Source organism: Zonotrichia albicollis, chromosome 1, assembly GCF_047830755.1.
Source record: "Zonotrichia albicollis isolate bZonAlb1 chromosome 1, bZonAlb1.hap1, whole genome shotgun sequence".
Lineage (NCBI taxonomy): Eukaryota > Metazoa > Chordata > Aves > Passeriformes > Passerellidae > Zonotrichia > Zonotrichia albicollis.
This window is the reverse complement of record NC_133819.1, coordinates 35,365,519-35,381,465: the sequence shown is the minus strand read 5'-3', so window position 1 is coordinate 35,381,465 and position 15,947 is coordinate 35,365,519. Positions and strand designations below refer to the sequence as shown.

At 41.3% G+C, this 15,947-nt stretch overlaps 1 protein-coding gene across 3 annotated transcripts in view; it reads left to right on the top strand.

Moving 5' to 3' along the window:
* The window catches only part of COLQ (collagen like tail subunit of asymmetric acetylcholinesterase), a 42,119-nt gene that overhangs the window by 15,068 nt on the left and 11,104 nt on the right, over positions 1-15,947 (top strand). For 2 of the 3 annotated variants that reach the window (XM_005480908.4, XM_074538074.1), the window contains exons 4-13: positions 2,643-2,687; positions 3,459-3,485; positions 4,978-5,049; positions 7,405-7,467; positions 8,377-8,403; positions 9,026-9,070; positions 9,769-9,804; positions 10,700-10,780; positions 13,940-14,036; positions 15,672-15,811. In XM_005480908.4, coding sequence (XP_005480965.3) covers positions 2,643-2,687; positions 3,459-3,485; positions 4,978-5,049; positions 7,405-7,467; positions 8,377-8,403; positions 9,026-9,070; positions 9,769-9,804; positions 10,700-10,780; positions 13,940-14,036; positions 15,672-15,811 — 633 coding nt within the window. The remainder of the gene's footprint in view (positions 1-2,642; positions 2,688-3,458; positions 3,486-4,977; positions 5,050-7,404; positions 7,468-8,376; positions 8,404-9,025; positions 9,071-9,768; positions 9,805-10,699; positions 10,781-13,939; positions 14,037-15,671; positions 15,812-15,947) is intronic. The other variant, XM_074538087.1, reaches the window with a different exon arrangement.

Here is a 15,947-nt window from a genome sequence, read left to right as displayed (position 1 = left end):
AAGCTGTGAAACACATGAAAATGCTTTTTACCACCCAATAAGCATGCCAAGCTCTGGCTAAAATTCATTTTGATATGACTTTGCATAAATCATGTAGGCTTTTTACCCTATGTTCTCATCCCTGCCTTACACACTTCATTCTGTTTAAAGTTCACCATTCATTTTTGTGGAGTTTTACAGCGGGTTGCACCCATCAAAAATCACAGATGTGTCATCACTTCCTTCACATGCTTCTTGTCAGTCTTGTCTTTGCTTTAGACTGTTCTCTCTTTTTTTTTTTTTTTTTTTTTTTTTTTTTTTTGTGAGGATAAGAGCCTGTGGAGTGGATGCACAAGGCATAAAATGCGCTGGGACGTTAGCAGAGTACATCCCTGAGAAGGCAAACATCTACAGCAAAATCAGGGACAAGGAGGGGCTTAGCAGGGCACTGGGGTGGGAGTCAGGAGGTGCAGGGTCTCCTAGCTTGACCTGCAACATTTCTGCCTCTGACTTGCTGGATAACCTCAGACCAGTCTTTTTGACCTCACACCTCATTTTCTGCAATTTATTCTTTCAGAAACCTTCAGAGGAAGGTCAGAAATCTTAGAGTCACATAGCAGTTTGAGTTGGAAGGGACCTTTAAAGGTCAGCAAGCAGAACCTCCCTACAATGAACAGAGACAATACAACCATACCAGATTGCTCAGAACCCCATCCAACCTGGCCTTTTTCTTCTGAGGAAATGAGCTTCCTCAAGCCCCCTGGGTGCCAGTTTATTGCCATACAGCCCAGACACAGCTCAGGGCCTGTGCCCAGCAAAGCTGCGGCTAAAGCTTTGGCAGCCTGAAAAGGTAACAAGCACCCAAACACTACTTAAAAAGTATGGAAAATATATCAAAGTAAAGGTTCAGTTATGTGGCAAAAAGCTTAGCTTTAATTATTTTTAAGTCAGAACTTCAGAAGATAATTGAAGAGTATAGAAGTTTCAAGGTGAAAGCCACAAAGTCTTTTTATAGAATCATAGAATGGTTTGGGTTGGAAGAGACCATCTAGTTCCAACTGCCCATGAACTTTGTATTTATTGTTTTGCCATTTTGTCTTTGCTGAGAGACAGGGTGAAGAAGATTAATTTAGTTCATGAGAATGGAAAAGTGTGGCCAGAAGTGATGCCTCGTGTTTGCCTAGCCGGTCTTGAGGAAAGTCTCCTCTGCCTTATGAATCAGCCCTGCAGTGTGATTGGCCATGATCCAGAGCTGCTGTTCATGTGAAAAATACACTTGTTATTTCAGTCTTTGCTAGACTGTCTTTAAAAAAAAAATCCTCTTGATAGTCTCTCTGACTTAAATTGCAAGAAAGTAATTTTAATTCTATTGTTCTACAAAGTCCATTGCTATAAATAATATTAATCTTGCTACCAAATGACCTATGATGCCTCCAAGAACATTTTTAAATAGAGCAGGCTGGCAGGTTTTATCATAACAGCAGACAGTAGGATGGGTATAACATGGCTTTGGAATTTTTAATTACAAACTACAGTACTGTGCCTTGTACAGGGACAATATTAGAACCAGCAGTCTTTTGGGAAATACTTTGTGACAATGGCCACCTGCAAAGAAATACTACCATTACAAAGACATCTAGTAATTACTTTGGAATTCTTCTGTAGCTTGCAGGGCTTTCAGATGAGTTGTAAAAGTTCATACGGTTGACTCATAGCTGAATTTTAATAAATTTTCATAAGAAGGAGAATTAGATTTGTAATGGTATAACTTTGAGTGTAATTCCTCCCATGTGTATCCTAAGGTAAAAAGAATTAAATAAGATTAAATTTGGTTCTAACTCTAAGAGGGTGCATTGATTTTCATTCCTGAAAACCTAACATAACTCTACTGACTAAAGTAGTTGGAGTAATTTGTGTCTGAGGATAAATTTTGCTCCTATTCATGTACAATTTGATCACATTTTGGACAGTATAAGACAGGCAGGATCCAAACCTGGAGTAAGTGATTTTCACAGTGAATCTGATGCTTCTCTGATGCAGGCTCATGGGATTATTTTCCTTAGTCATCTGAAAGTAAAAGATGATCTGCAAACCAAAGTCTTCTAGAAACAAATCTCTTTTCTGGTGTTTTTTTTCTGAGAAAAGTGTTCAAGGTCTCCCTGGAATAAGAAGTCTCCTGAAAATAGAATCAGCCTTGTTCGACAGAAAGAAATATTTTCAGAATTCAGAAATGGTGTCTATCTTCCATGTCCCTGCCATCCTGAAGAGCCCATCCCAAATGTTTTATGCTACTTCCCTTACCACCCCTCGGGCTGACCTCTTTTTCCAGCTGACGTGGTGTCTCCATGGCCTGGCTGCTAATTGTTCAGGACTCTCATAACTTCTCATCTTTCATTTGCCCCAGACTTGTTTTTCTTGCAGGTTCTCCTCATTTATGAGTTTCTCCTGCCCTTCCCATTCCCACATCAGTCCAACTCTCCACCCTGCTGTTCAGCAGTGGCACAGACCTGGGGTTTGGAGCCACATTCAAACACAACACCCAACACCTCAAGTCCCAGGAGACACATACGGGGTCTAGGGCTGATGGAACACAAACACCTCACTAATGCAGTTTAATAATAGTGTTAATTAATAGTGTTAACAGTATTCATGTTCCTCCCTAGGGTCCACAAGGAATTCCTGGTATAATGGGACCAAAAGGGGAGAAAGTAAGTGTCTGTTGTCATGGAGTTTGATATGGTTTTGAGGAGCAAAGAATCAGGGGAGGATGTTCACTTTTTTCTTTGTCTGTTTAGTGAATGGTGGGCCTTATGAATGGAAGGTTTGGCTTTAATTTGAATGTAAAGCTATGAATTCACTTGGAGCTATAATTTCAAACTTAGTCTTTCTGTATTCATTTTCAGTCTTGAAGTATAATAGTCTTCCTTTGTGACCTATGTTTAAGGTGTGCTTTGAGAAAGCATCTCAGGTGCAAAACTCAGCAATTTTACTGACCCAAAGGCCTTTGAGCTCCCTGTCCCTCCTGGAGAACATCAGGAGCAGAGCTCTCCCATACAGTGTGAGTTGTATGGGAGAGCTTAGGCATTAAAGTTGGCCTATGTGTTAAGTTATGTTTTCAGATATGCAAAGATTTGTTCCATAATGATGCCAAAGAGCCTTACAGCTGCAGCTGAACAGCTAATTGTGTGATTGGTTGTACAAGGATTTGATTGTAGATTTAGGGCTGAGAACACAGGAAAGACCAAGGAACACTGATACAGTAATTCTTCTCATTTTACCTCTGTAAGCACAGTTTTGAACACAAAGATATTCACAGTGTTTTGTTTGGTGGTATTTGGTTTTTTAGGGGAGGGGATTGTGGGTTTGCATGTTTGTTTGTTTGTTTGTTTGTTTTAATATAAATGCATTGATGCATTGACTTAAGTGCCACTGTGCCTCATGTGGTGACTGCAAGACTGACAAATTCCTTTCTCTGGCAGGGGGAGATTGGCAGGCCTGGAAGAAAGGTATGAATAAAGGTGCTGTCTCAGAAACCCATCCAATATTTAATAGCAGCTGCCAGAGAGGGGTGCAGACAACAGTTCAATAAAATTTAGCTAATGTTGAAGTTTAGCCTGTTAGTGCTTCTCTCACTGGTACCCAGGTGGGATGGGCTCAACTTCACCATTTGAACAGGAGAACTGTCCTGGGAAATCTCTAAACTGCTACTTGCAGGAGGCTGGGGAGCTGTAGCAGTGCATGGACATCTCTGGCTGCAGGGCTGGAGAGCTGCCCCAGCTGGCTTGAATTTGACAAATTCCCTGAGTAAAAGCATGGAGAGAAGCCAAAGTGTGGGGCATTACCTGGAGTGTTTGTATGGACAATGGGAAGCAGATTATGGGAGTTATTATAAAGGATGTACCAAAAAACCCCAAAGCAAAATCAAACTTTTACTCATCCAAAGGCTCAGCCAGATACCCCTGAAGGAGGAACAACCATCAATGATTACCGTTCCAGAGCTCTGGCACCAATGCAATATGCTGACTACTATCCTGTGCTTGGGGACATACGAGCTGTGATATATTGTCAAAAATATGTGCCCCTACATGTGATGAAACAGAATATGTTATCTCAGTCACTTAGTACATCCATTTAATGTAATTAACTTTAAAGAAGAAAGAAATCCAGGATGAAATCAGAGATATGCAGGGGGTGGTCACTAACTAGGAAAAGAAGTACCCTTCTAATAATATACCATGGATTTTGACACCTTTCTAATAATATACCAAGGATTTTGACACAAGCTACCAATCAGTAATTCAAATAAATATAAAACATATAAACAGAAGAGGCAATTTTCTTAATCTATTTTCAAATGCCCTACAGTAAACAAAAATATTATTAATATAAATTCAAAGATTCAAAACAGCAATGTCTTTGAGAGGATGACACACCAACCTACAAAAAAAGTGCTAAACTTTAAACACAGTACATCAACACTTACTGTTCTCACAAATACAACTAGGTTCTGAAATAGAAGTCACTCAGGTTGGAAATAAAACCGTACAACTCTTGTTAAAAGCTGTCTGGCCCACAAGAGTTCACTCTTGGCCCTGAAAGTCATGATGACATTTCTGAGATCATATTGTCAAGCAGTGTAAAGCAGTGGAAGAGCCTTAATTTGCAGCGTTTTAGGAGATATTCAAAGAGTGACTTACAAGCAGCAATTAGATAAATAACTGCATGTACAGCTGCAGTTATTGGTAGTCATATAGTAGTTAATAAAGAGCAATTACAGCTAGCAGTGTAGGAATGTTCAGAATAAGGACCATAGTGACAGGAATAGTTAGTTAGAGAGTTGGTTCTCCTCTCAACATAAATTGGATTTGTATGGATATGAGTACACACAGGTCTTTTTATGCTCTGTCTGCAGCAGGGAGCTGTGCAGGAGTGGTGTTTTTATGAATCATTGTAGTTGGTGTTTTTATGAACCATTGTAATCAGTGTTTTCCGTTCAAGGGCAGACCAGGTCCCCCGGGCGTCCCTGGGATGCCAGGACCAGTAGGATGGCCTGGACCTGTGGGACAGAAGGTAAGGCTGAAATCCACGTGGAACAAACTGCTCAACATCACCATCTGAACAGAAGGGTTGTCTTGGGAAATCTCTAAACAGCTACTTGCAGGAAGCTGGGAAGCTGTAGCAGTGCAAGGACACTCTGTGCTTGTCCCCTTTCTTACCCTGCTCTGCAAAGTCTAGGGTTAGGTTGCTCCACCTTCAGTCCAGGCTCCCTGTAGCACTTCTTACAAGAATTAAAGGGAAATTGAAGATTATTACAATGAAGACTCACTGATGTCTCACAGTCACACAAATCAGTAAACTGCTTGCCATCATTATGACCGTTCTTTATGAGGATCCCTTTGCCTGAAGAGGTACTGTGAGCTCATGATCAGAGGGAAAATACCAGGCTGATATCAAGGGAAAGAGATGACAAACCATGACAACGATTAATCACATCTTTGAAGTCCATTCTCATACAAACAAATATTAATTCCTGTTATTTTTATTAATCAACAGCAGAAGAAATGACAGGGCGTGCTTTGCTACTGCAAAGTGGCTGTTTCACCTGTATTGGTTATAAAAAAACTTCAGGATAGTAAGCACTGGCTTATGCAAAAGGTATAATAGCTCTTCACAGGAGCCGTGGTTTGTGGAGCTTCTACAGGGACTTTTGAGACAACTTGCTTCTCTTCAATCCGGGATGCATTAGGCTAAAGGACTGCACACAATGCCTAGATTGAAACTGCTTTTTCTGGTAAATCTTTCACTCTTCCTTTGCTCTATGAAGGTTGCTGCCCCCACCTCAGAGAATGTGATTCATTAGCTCTTGATACTGCAAGAATAGTAAAAGCTGACTTGTGAATTTAAGCCACATCTGGGAAGCAGATTTTCAAGATCTTCCCAGCCATGTTAGATGAAGAACATCATATTATATTATGTGGGAATGTAGGCAAGCAGCAAGAGAGTATGTACTTAAAAGAAATCCATGTTCACTTTGAACTGTGAGATGGGAAATGGTTCCCCCCACAAACACATTGTGTGCTATGATTTCCCACAGCAGGAGCAGAGAGGGCAGAGAAAAGGTTCAATCAACTCCTTCCTTCATAGTCTTAGTGAAGGAAGAGAGGAAAGCAGAGAGAAAATTCATACACTCAATCTTCTTCTTGTATAGGTGTTAGTTTTATTTATGTGTCTTCCTAATTTTGATTAATATCCTTTGTCTCATTAGTCTTGATTAGTCAATTCTGTGCTTTTTCATCACATTCCTAGAAGCATCCCTCATATTCAGAAGTAATATTTTTTCCTACACTTTAACTGCAAGTCCTTCTTGCTGTTTGATGGTAATTCTTCTGCTTTTATTGTCTCTTCTGATACTGGTCTCCTCTGTTCTTTATGTAGGTTCATAGTTTCAATTTTTCTGGTCTTTATAAATTACATTTTCTTGCCTGTCAGTGAAGGCTCCAGTTGAATAAAGTACAGAAGATCTCTGTGGTCATTTCAGTTGGTCGTGTCTCTCTTTCCTTTCTCCCCATCTCTGATCTTCACCAACTTACAATATTCTTCCTCACCACAGATATTTACTGCATCTCCATCTTGCTGTTAATCTCCAGTAAGGTGCTGTTCTAGGTTTTTAAGCTCATATCCATATGTGGATATTTGCCGTTTCTTCAGATGGTTCTTCTTGTTTTCTCTTACTTTGACACAGCCTAACTTCAGTCCCTATTTCTCCTACTTTGTTCCTTCAAGTCTTGTGTGAACTGCTGCAGAGGCATCAGCCAATGGGAAAATCTTTTCAATTTCTGGGACAGTGAAGGCCAAAGGAGAGTAAGAACCAAATGTTCTGCTGGTAGCACTGCTGCATGTCTGGGGGTCCACTCTCTATTTCATGCTAGATATAATTTGTTGATGGCAGCCAGAAAAGTGTTTGTAAAATATTTTCATGATTTACTGGCTCCAAAAGACTGTTCAGCACATGGTGCCTAAGAACTACTGTAAAAGCAGTCACTCTGCCCCCACAAGCTGTGAGGCATGCAGAAAAAGGCCTTTCTTTTCTGCAGCTCAGTGAAGGTGATGCTGGGTACAGACAATGCATCTTCATGCAGAAAAGGATGCACTGCTGAAGGTGCTTTGCTTGCATGTCCTTTAATAACAGCTGGGAAAACTGAAGCAAAAGTTACCCACACAAGAAAATTCAAATAGAAGAGTAAGATAACATGTGAGTGCCCAGGCAGAATACAATTGCAATATAAACCCCTGTCCACAATGCTACACCAAGGTCAGGCTTAACTATTTGACATAAAACCTACCTGAACCACTGAACTGTCAGACATTCAATCATGACCTCATGGGAGAGCCTCATTCAATAACTCTCTTTATTGAACCCTTTAGGGTGAAAAGGGAGAGTTGGGTGTGATGGGATTGCCAGGTACAAGAGGACCAATGGGCTCCAAGGTTTGTTAACCAAACTGCATTTTCAGACATTGGTTTCTAACGCTCTGCTGACAGCTGCTTCCTTCATCAATTTTCTGGAAAGCATTTATCAAGATGTATGTGTCTAATACAGATAAAAAATATGTTCTACATCAAGCAAGGTTATGTTGTCTGTTTGGGCTTGGCTGTGTTTTTGGCTTTTCATAAAAATGCTTTGTTATAAATTTTTGTAATTTATTTTAAAAGCAAGCTCAGATATAATTGTATCCCACTGGAAAAATGGAGTTCTTAAGCATATCTGCAGCATTAAATCATGTCTGCAATGCTTTCCACCCAACCTCATAAGACTGAAAATTCATTTTGGTCCCCTACTAGAACTAGGCATATTACTGGCAGTTGGAATAAATGATGCAATTAGTTTATTCAAATAAAGGATTGGAAAGAAGAACTGAACACCTTTGTTTATTCCACATTTCTTCAAGAGAAACTCAGTTTTATGTTAATGATCACACTAGATTACTTAAGTATAACTTAAGTATGTTCCAGGGCAAAAAATTAACAAACAAGTAAAACAGAAGAGGAAGATTATTGTTAAAATTATTTCAGATTATTAATTGTATCTTCTAATGCTTTATTTACTCTCAGTTACAATTTATTTCACTTGTTTCAATTTCAAAGCACAATCAAAGCTGCTGGCTTTACCTGGCTTTTTCATAATGGCTTTTGGGCTGAGCTGTCTTGCCATTAATTCATATTTCACAGTTCTGTTTCAGTGCAATTTTAGGAGCTGTAAATATTCATTTGCCTTTATGTGTTGATGCAATTAATTCTTTGTGCTTCGTTCTTTTTCTTCACTTCAAAGTTTGAAAGTCCGGCTTCTTGGGTGATCTTGAAAGCGAGAAGCATTAAAATATCTATCATTCCCTTTAGGGTTTTCCTGGAACTAGAGGAGAAAAGGTCAGTGTGACAACAGCATAATGTATAATTTAACATTTGGAAACACATTTTTTTAAAAAAATGCAACTGTAGAAAGGAGGTTGAATTTTGATGAAGTCTAAAAGTCCCACTGAGAAATGAAAACGTGTATTGAGAAGGAGCACAGTCTTGTGGCTTGGGCTGGGGTGCTGAAGAAGTGAATTTTACACCCTTTATCCTCATGAACAAGTTGCTACAGTGAAACTCACTGCAGGTTCCCCATCTGCAGCATGGGTAAAATAATCCTTAATTGTTGGTCTGGTTTAGTTAGGTGACACATGCTTTGGCACTGAGACACTTTGTACTCTAGGATTTTGCAGAGGGACCTGAACTGGGGAAAGAAGCCAACTAGGGGAAAAAAAATTAAAGTATTATGTCCAGGAAAGCATAAATTTAAAGTAATTATCTGGGGAGAATGACTCCCTTTTCCTACAGTCCTTAGCATTAATTGTGTTATGATATCAGTAATGAAGCATATCTCTCATTCTGAAGATATTACTGTACTCTGTTGACTTCAATAATGCATTGTAAGGGAAAAAATATTTTTTGCTTCTTCATGAAATGGTAGTAATTGTTCTGTTGTTCTACTGTTATCTCTCTTCAGGGATCCAGAGGTGACAGAGGTGACAAAGGAGTCAAAGGAGACCCGGTAATTTTCTTTCCCAGATGGCTGTGAATGTGCATCTGAGGATCTGACAGGGAAAACCAGGAGGGGCATGGAGGAAAGGAGCCTGACAGCATATTCCAGGGAGGGCAGGAGTGGTGAGGGAGAGCAGTGTTCCATCAGCTGGGTGGGCAGCGGGCCAGCTCCATGGCCCTGAGCCCCCAGCCCGGGGCACAGGGGGTTAATGAGTCACAGGAGGGTTTCCCTGGAGTCACCCAGCCCCTCCTGGGCTGTGCAGCCCAGAACCACGGCAGCTCCCCAGAATGCTTTCGGCTGGTCATACGGTAACACCGGGAGGGGAAGAGGGGGAGAGATTCATGCCTGGGGGTTCCTTCGACTAAGAAAGGAAAAGTAGGAAATGCCATTCTCAAAGGCAGGCTTTGGGAGCTGTCCAGGTAGCAGAGCTGCCAGTAGACAAGAGAACAATCAGGATGATTTTGCTAGAGAAGCAGAAACTGGCAGCAGAGGATCAGACAGAGAAGTAATGGCACCATACAAGGAGCTTTATAGTAAAATTTTGTTTATAAATCTGCACCTACTGCATTACCTGCCGTGCTGAGTCAGTGCAGGGGTTTTTAACTGATACCCACACATGACAATTGGTTTTTTCCTTCCAAGGAAGGTGCTGCTTTGTCAAAGATCCCTACATATATTCTGATTATTTTTCTCCTTTGACTTTGTAGGGAGAAATAGGCTTCCCTGGAATGCTGGGACAAAAAGTAAGTAAGTGGGTGTGATATGCTGACAGTTGTGTTAAATGCTGAGAAAAGCTCAATGAGTGGATTCATGGACTTCTGGGATGGCATAAGACATTGAAGGTCTTGCTTGATTCAGAGACCAACATTGCCTGGACTCATCAATTTCTTTTTAGCTTAAGAAAAAACTCAGATTTATCTCTTTGGTGCTGTTTCTCTTCCTCTCCACCCCCCCCACCCCCCCCGATTATTTCTTTAGTTATAATCTCACTCCTATTTAAATGCCCTAATTTCTAAAGTTTTATTCACTTGAAACTAGTAAATATTTCCTTCTTGATACTCTGAAATAAAATGGCATTACTGTATATAGCAGTGATAACCCTGACAAATTTTTAATTCATCATTATTCTGGACTTGAAAAACAATCAAAATTCAGGTGCTGGCTTATGGAAAACTTAAAGATGGATAATTTTAGTGCATAATCAAACCATGCCTCTGAAATAAGAAAAGGAATTAACAGTTGCTACTAGAGAGATGAGAAGATAAGTGAATTTACCTTCCTTTCCCTGAGTATTTTCATGACATGTGCATCTTAACAGCAAAGCAAGACATTGCAAAGGGGTCAGAGAGCTTTCCCAGCCTTGACCTCTCCAAGTCTCTAAGTGCATTCCTGATCTCATGTGGCATCTTCCTTAGGAAAGGTATTTTTCAGGGATATGTGGATAAATTGTATGAGCTTCTTTTTACTTTATGTTTGTTTTAAACTATTTTATTATAATTTTGGATTTCTAAGAAAGAAACAGTGCCAGCATTATCTAGAGGAAATGTGTGAATGACAACCATGTGCATCTGCTGTCTTGCTCGAGGCAGGTATAACCATGTACTTAACTCCTTCTTCCTTCCCTCTGCACCCACCAAGGGAGAGATGGGCCCCAAGGGACAGTCTGGAGTACCAGGACACAGAGGACCTATAGGAAGACCTGGAAAACGAGGCAAACAAGTAGGATTACGGTGTTTCCTCTTCCTGTAACTCGTGGCCTCTGTGTGACTGTGTGGTCTAAGCTCGTGTACCATGCACTGTGCTGCACAGGGAGGGGAGAGAAGCCCTAGAACACCTCACAGGCAAAAAAACCCTCAGCTTTTGGGCTGGAGTCTTGTCTGCAGCACTCAGCTCCCTGCCCAGGCAGGATGGGAAAAGTTGTTTTTATCCTGGATTGGTAATGAACTCATTTAATACAATTTGAGCAGATCTTGAAGGCTTCCTTTGAGTCCTAAGCAACACAGGATTGTGGTCCCAGCCCCACCTGACAGCTAGAGAGCTCAAAATTATGCTAGCAGAGCTACATTGTCAGAGTTCCAACTGAATTGTAAAGGCTCGGAATTGTGTGTAAATTGGATACTGACTCCACCAATGCAGCATTTCAGTAGTAGGGGCTCAGCTGGAAGTGGTTTATTCTGTCTTGTTATACCTAGCATGGCAAGGACAGGCACATCCCTGCTTCACTGTTGCTCTGATGAGACCAGGTAATATCTGAAGTGACAAAGTAGCCACTGTGGGGAAAAAAGAAGAGCTAGGTGTTAGGGAGGAAGTAATAGATCCCCAAGTAAGGGAGGTATGAGCAATGTAAGTCTCCTAGATGACCCACAAGAAATGTTTTTCTGTCCTAGATTTGTCAGGTTTTAAAAGCTGTTGTGTGCTCTTTGCTGGTTTTGAGGGGTTTGCCTTTTTTTTTTTAAACCCTGTTTATCTCTCCTGCCTGTATGCTGTGGAATGTCTTTCCACAGCATAAGACAAGAGAAGATGCAGTGCCTGCAGATCAGCTTGAACACCGGGGACTCCTTATTTGACCTTAGACATTTTGTCACCTTACACGATGGCTTAATAAAAAAGTGGTGACATAAGCATGTCATAATTAAGACAACAATCAGTGTGACTAAAAGACCTATAGTCTGCCTCTAGATTGGTGTTTCCAGTCCCAAGGCTCAGTACACAAACCCCTTTCTGGTGCCCTGAGAGCAATCTTAGCATTCAGCATGAAAAAGTCTTTCCCTCTCCTAACTGGTGAACTTATTTCCTTTCTTCTTTTTTAATCCTGTGAAAAAACCAGGGAGTGGCATTTTAAGGCTCTGTAGGTCTGGCTGCCACCTTTAAGCGCTGTAGTGGTCTGGCTGTTTGTCCAGCTGAGGGGATAGTTTCCACCAGCATGGGGCCATTTCCTGTCTCTTGATCCAGCTGACATGCCTCAATAAAAGCAGCTAAATTAAGCAGGTGTCACTTCCACTTGCATTTCCAGATATGTCTTGATTAGCTCACTGACTTCTTCAAGTCTCCCTGCCTCTGGGACAGGCTCTTCCTGAATCGTGGCCAGGAGCTGGGAGTCACAAGTCACAGCCTTACACAGCTGACCGAGACACAGCACCCAAAGCTTTATAACTTGGGAACTGACCCCAGGCAAACCCCAGTTTAGGGTTTCAGCCTTGACAAGGAGGAATGACTTAGGGCTTTGGGTAATGTTAGTTTGGAAGAAAGGACATGAGCACAAATATTGTCAATGAGAAAATCTTCTCCCAATGCCGTGGGCATGTGTGAAAGATAAACAAGGCAAAAACATTGAACATCAAGCCTTGCCATTATTATTTAATCCATCAGAGCTAAGCAGGAAGGCATTAAGCAATCTTCCCTCCAAGCAGGGGATGCAGAAAACAGCTTGTTTTCAGTCAGTACACATCCGACTGGCACTGCCTTGCCTCTGTCAAATTGCTGCTGTGTGGGGGAAGGAGATTTCCCACAGTCTTCTTTGGGGCTACAAAATCCTGGTCTGCTAGTTCTGTGTTGCATAATGTAAGAAGTAATTAGAGATCAGCATCACTGACATTCACATAAATCCTGAAATATTTTTATGGCTCAGAGCTTACCTAATAGGATTAAACAAAGCAAATATTCAATTAGTTCTTTATAGGTCATGGCAAAATCAGCCTTCCTCTGCTGAAATGGTGCAAGCGACATTCAAATGTATCCATAGGATGTAACATATCCTATAGCTACAATTATTTCAGCATATATTAATATATATGCTTTGCTACTCTTAAATTAGGTATGCAATCATTCATTGTATGATTCTGAATGCACATTAACCTGGAATTACACCATCTTCAAAGAAATAATCTCCTTTGTCATTAAAAGAAATCTTACAGAGCGCACATCATTTTTATTATCCTAAATAATATTTGCTGCTGCATAAAAATCAAGTCAGATATTTAAACTTTAAGCTATGTAATACTTCTGAAATATAAAGCTGAGAAATCCAAGCCTTGGAGAGTATATGAGCAGGAAGATAAATATAGTTATTTTTAATAAGTGTCACCGTATTAAATTCAGGAGCAAAAAATGAGAAGGTGCCAAACAGTTCTAAGTTGAAACTTCCAAATGCCTGAGGGTATGGCTGCACAAACAAGCTCCCATGAGGCAAATTAGGGCTGATTTTTGAGAATATCAGCTATTGTGTGTGCAAGCCCCTCTCCCACAGGTAATTTTGCAGCATTTCCTACTGCTGCCAGAGGGACACCATTTCTCAGCATGAAGTTGATAAACACTGTAAAACCAAGCCCTGGCTTGGCTTGTGATGATTTGTTATCCTAGCCATACCCACAGTGAAAGTCGAGGAGATACAGGAATCCAGGCACCTCAAACATTCTGAAAATACTGTGAGTGTCAAAGTCATCAGTGAGCTTCTGAAAGGCTGCACCCTATGACTGGGAAATGTCACTGTGGAAGCCCTCGGCAACTCCTCAGTGATTTTCCCCTTTCTTTCTCAGTGGCACTCGCTTCTAGAGAGTTACAGGGGTTAAACAGGCATTCCTAAAGAAAGGCTATCAAATGATTGAAGTCAGAGCAGGGTGATTGCTGACTCCTCCCAGGGCAAATCCCTGTCACCATTCCCATTTGGGAGCAGAAGTCCTGCCTGGGCATGCCCTTTTGTCTCCACGTAGGAGATAAGAACCCTTGTTCCCCAGGGTGGTGTCCATGAAGTTCATGTTTCTTCTGGCAAATATTTTGGCTTTCTTAAATGGGAAGCCAGTGCTGGCTTGTTACTAATGTTTGTTTGGTTTGTTTGTTGCTAATAGCTTAGCCAAGAAATGGGTGTCACTTCTCTTCCAGGGACTCAAGGGGGACATTGGACCCGCAGGTGTCATGGGCCCGCCTGGCAGGCCTGGCCCTGTTGGCCAGCCAGGCCCCCCTGGACCCTCAGGTCTAGGTAAGCCAAAAATGAGGTAAACCAAAAACACTCCCCGGGAGTGTCCCTGTTCCCCAGCCCCTCCTGACTCATCAGGCACCCACAGATCCCTCTGCACAAAGGCTTTGTTTGCTTCTCCATCCATGGCAAGGAGAGGATTTCTCCTGGAGGCAGGTCATGCCATCTTTGTCCATTATTTTAAAACCCACTTTATGGCTTCTGATGTTTCAGATAAAACCAAAACTAAGTCCTATGTGGTCCCTGAGGGATTTTTGTAGATGGGGACGACGAAAAGCCATCTGGCAGCCTTGGAGAGACTAGGTAATCTCCGTCATCAAAGGTCTGCCTCTCCAGATATCCTGGCTTGCAATGAAAAACTGTGATTTCTAATCAGACAGGACAGGTTCACCCTGTGCAGCTCTGCAAGGGAAAAATAGATGAGATTCAAGTTACAGTGTCATTAAGGAAATAAGGGAAGAGAATGGAAAGAGATAGGAGTCAGGGGAAAAAGAGAGCAGTGGAGAAAATCTCTATATAATTAAATGCTTGAGATCTATGCTCACTGCAATTGTGCAAATGTAGAAATTATCAGAAAAACCTTGTAATAACATAATTGTACATCCCCAGAGCTGTGCATGCACATGAACCCTGGTCAGCTTCTGCATCCAAAATGGACAGGAAGGACAATACATGACCCACAACACACAATGTCCCCTTCCATTTTGCTTTCCCTTTTCCTTCCCTTGCTTGCATTAGTGGACAGGAGGTCTCTTCTTGTGGTGGTGTGGAAATGGGACATCTGTGAAGCTGAGCACAGCTCCAGAATCTTCACGTATCTCATGGCTCCCATTAAGAAGCATCTTTGCCCGAGTAAATTAGTTGGAAGCTTTCAGAAGGCAGAATTTTCACCGTGCTGATGGGAAGGCAGCCAGGACCTTGAGATTACTTTTTCAAGGCTTTATTCCATCCACAGAAAGTTTATGTGTCAGGGTTATTAATCTTTTTCCTCCAGAATATAAATTTTGATCCTAAAAGACATTTCTCTAATGATGCAACTGCTTGCAGTATGACCACATTGGCTCTTAATCTAAATCTGCAGAGCAGTGCATCCTTGCCAAAGTTTGAAAGTCAAAAAGCAGTATTTTTTTATTAATGTTTAATTGAAACATTAAAAAGCTCCTGTATTTTTAGTTGGGTTTTTGCTGTATAGAAACCTGTGAAACAGCATTGCTCAAGTGGTTATACAAAGGCCCAAGTCCAATCTGTTGTGGACTTATACAGAGACTGACTCTACAAAATTTGGTGTGTAGGCGCTGTAGAATGATTTGTGTGGTCATCCTCTCCTGAATTTCTGTAGCTTCAAACAGGCTGACATTTATTCTAAGCAAATGGTCTCTTTCTTCCTCTGTAAAACTGGTAGAAAAATTCAGAAGGTGATCTAAAATAATATGACTGTGGTAAAAAACTGGCATCTTTCTCCTGAACTATTGGAATTAGTGCCTCCCTTCAGTTCCCAGTGAAAGTGGTGGGAGTGTGCCTGTCTGAAAACTTGGGTAAATGCACATATCCACCTGACCTGTACTTTTCCCCCTAAGGCTGTGTGTGTGTGGTGTGTAGTAACCTCATAACAAATCAAGATGGTCCTCTGCTTCCTAGGGCAATTTGCAATAGGACCAAAGGGAGAAAGAGGACTGCCAGGGCCTCCAGGGAGATGTCTCTGCAGAACCCCACAGCAAATGAGTAACCCATCATACGAGCAATCTGTGTTTGGACACAGCTACCCCAAGGTTCCCGCGGTAAGCAGCTTTTCTGGGAGGGGATGTGAGCAGTTCTGAAGTGCTTTTGTTATGAGAGGTGTTGTACTCACTAATACTTTTTGTTTAATAGGAAGATATATAGGTAATGTGTGATTTCTGGTACCCAAAACCCCTG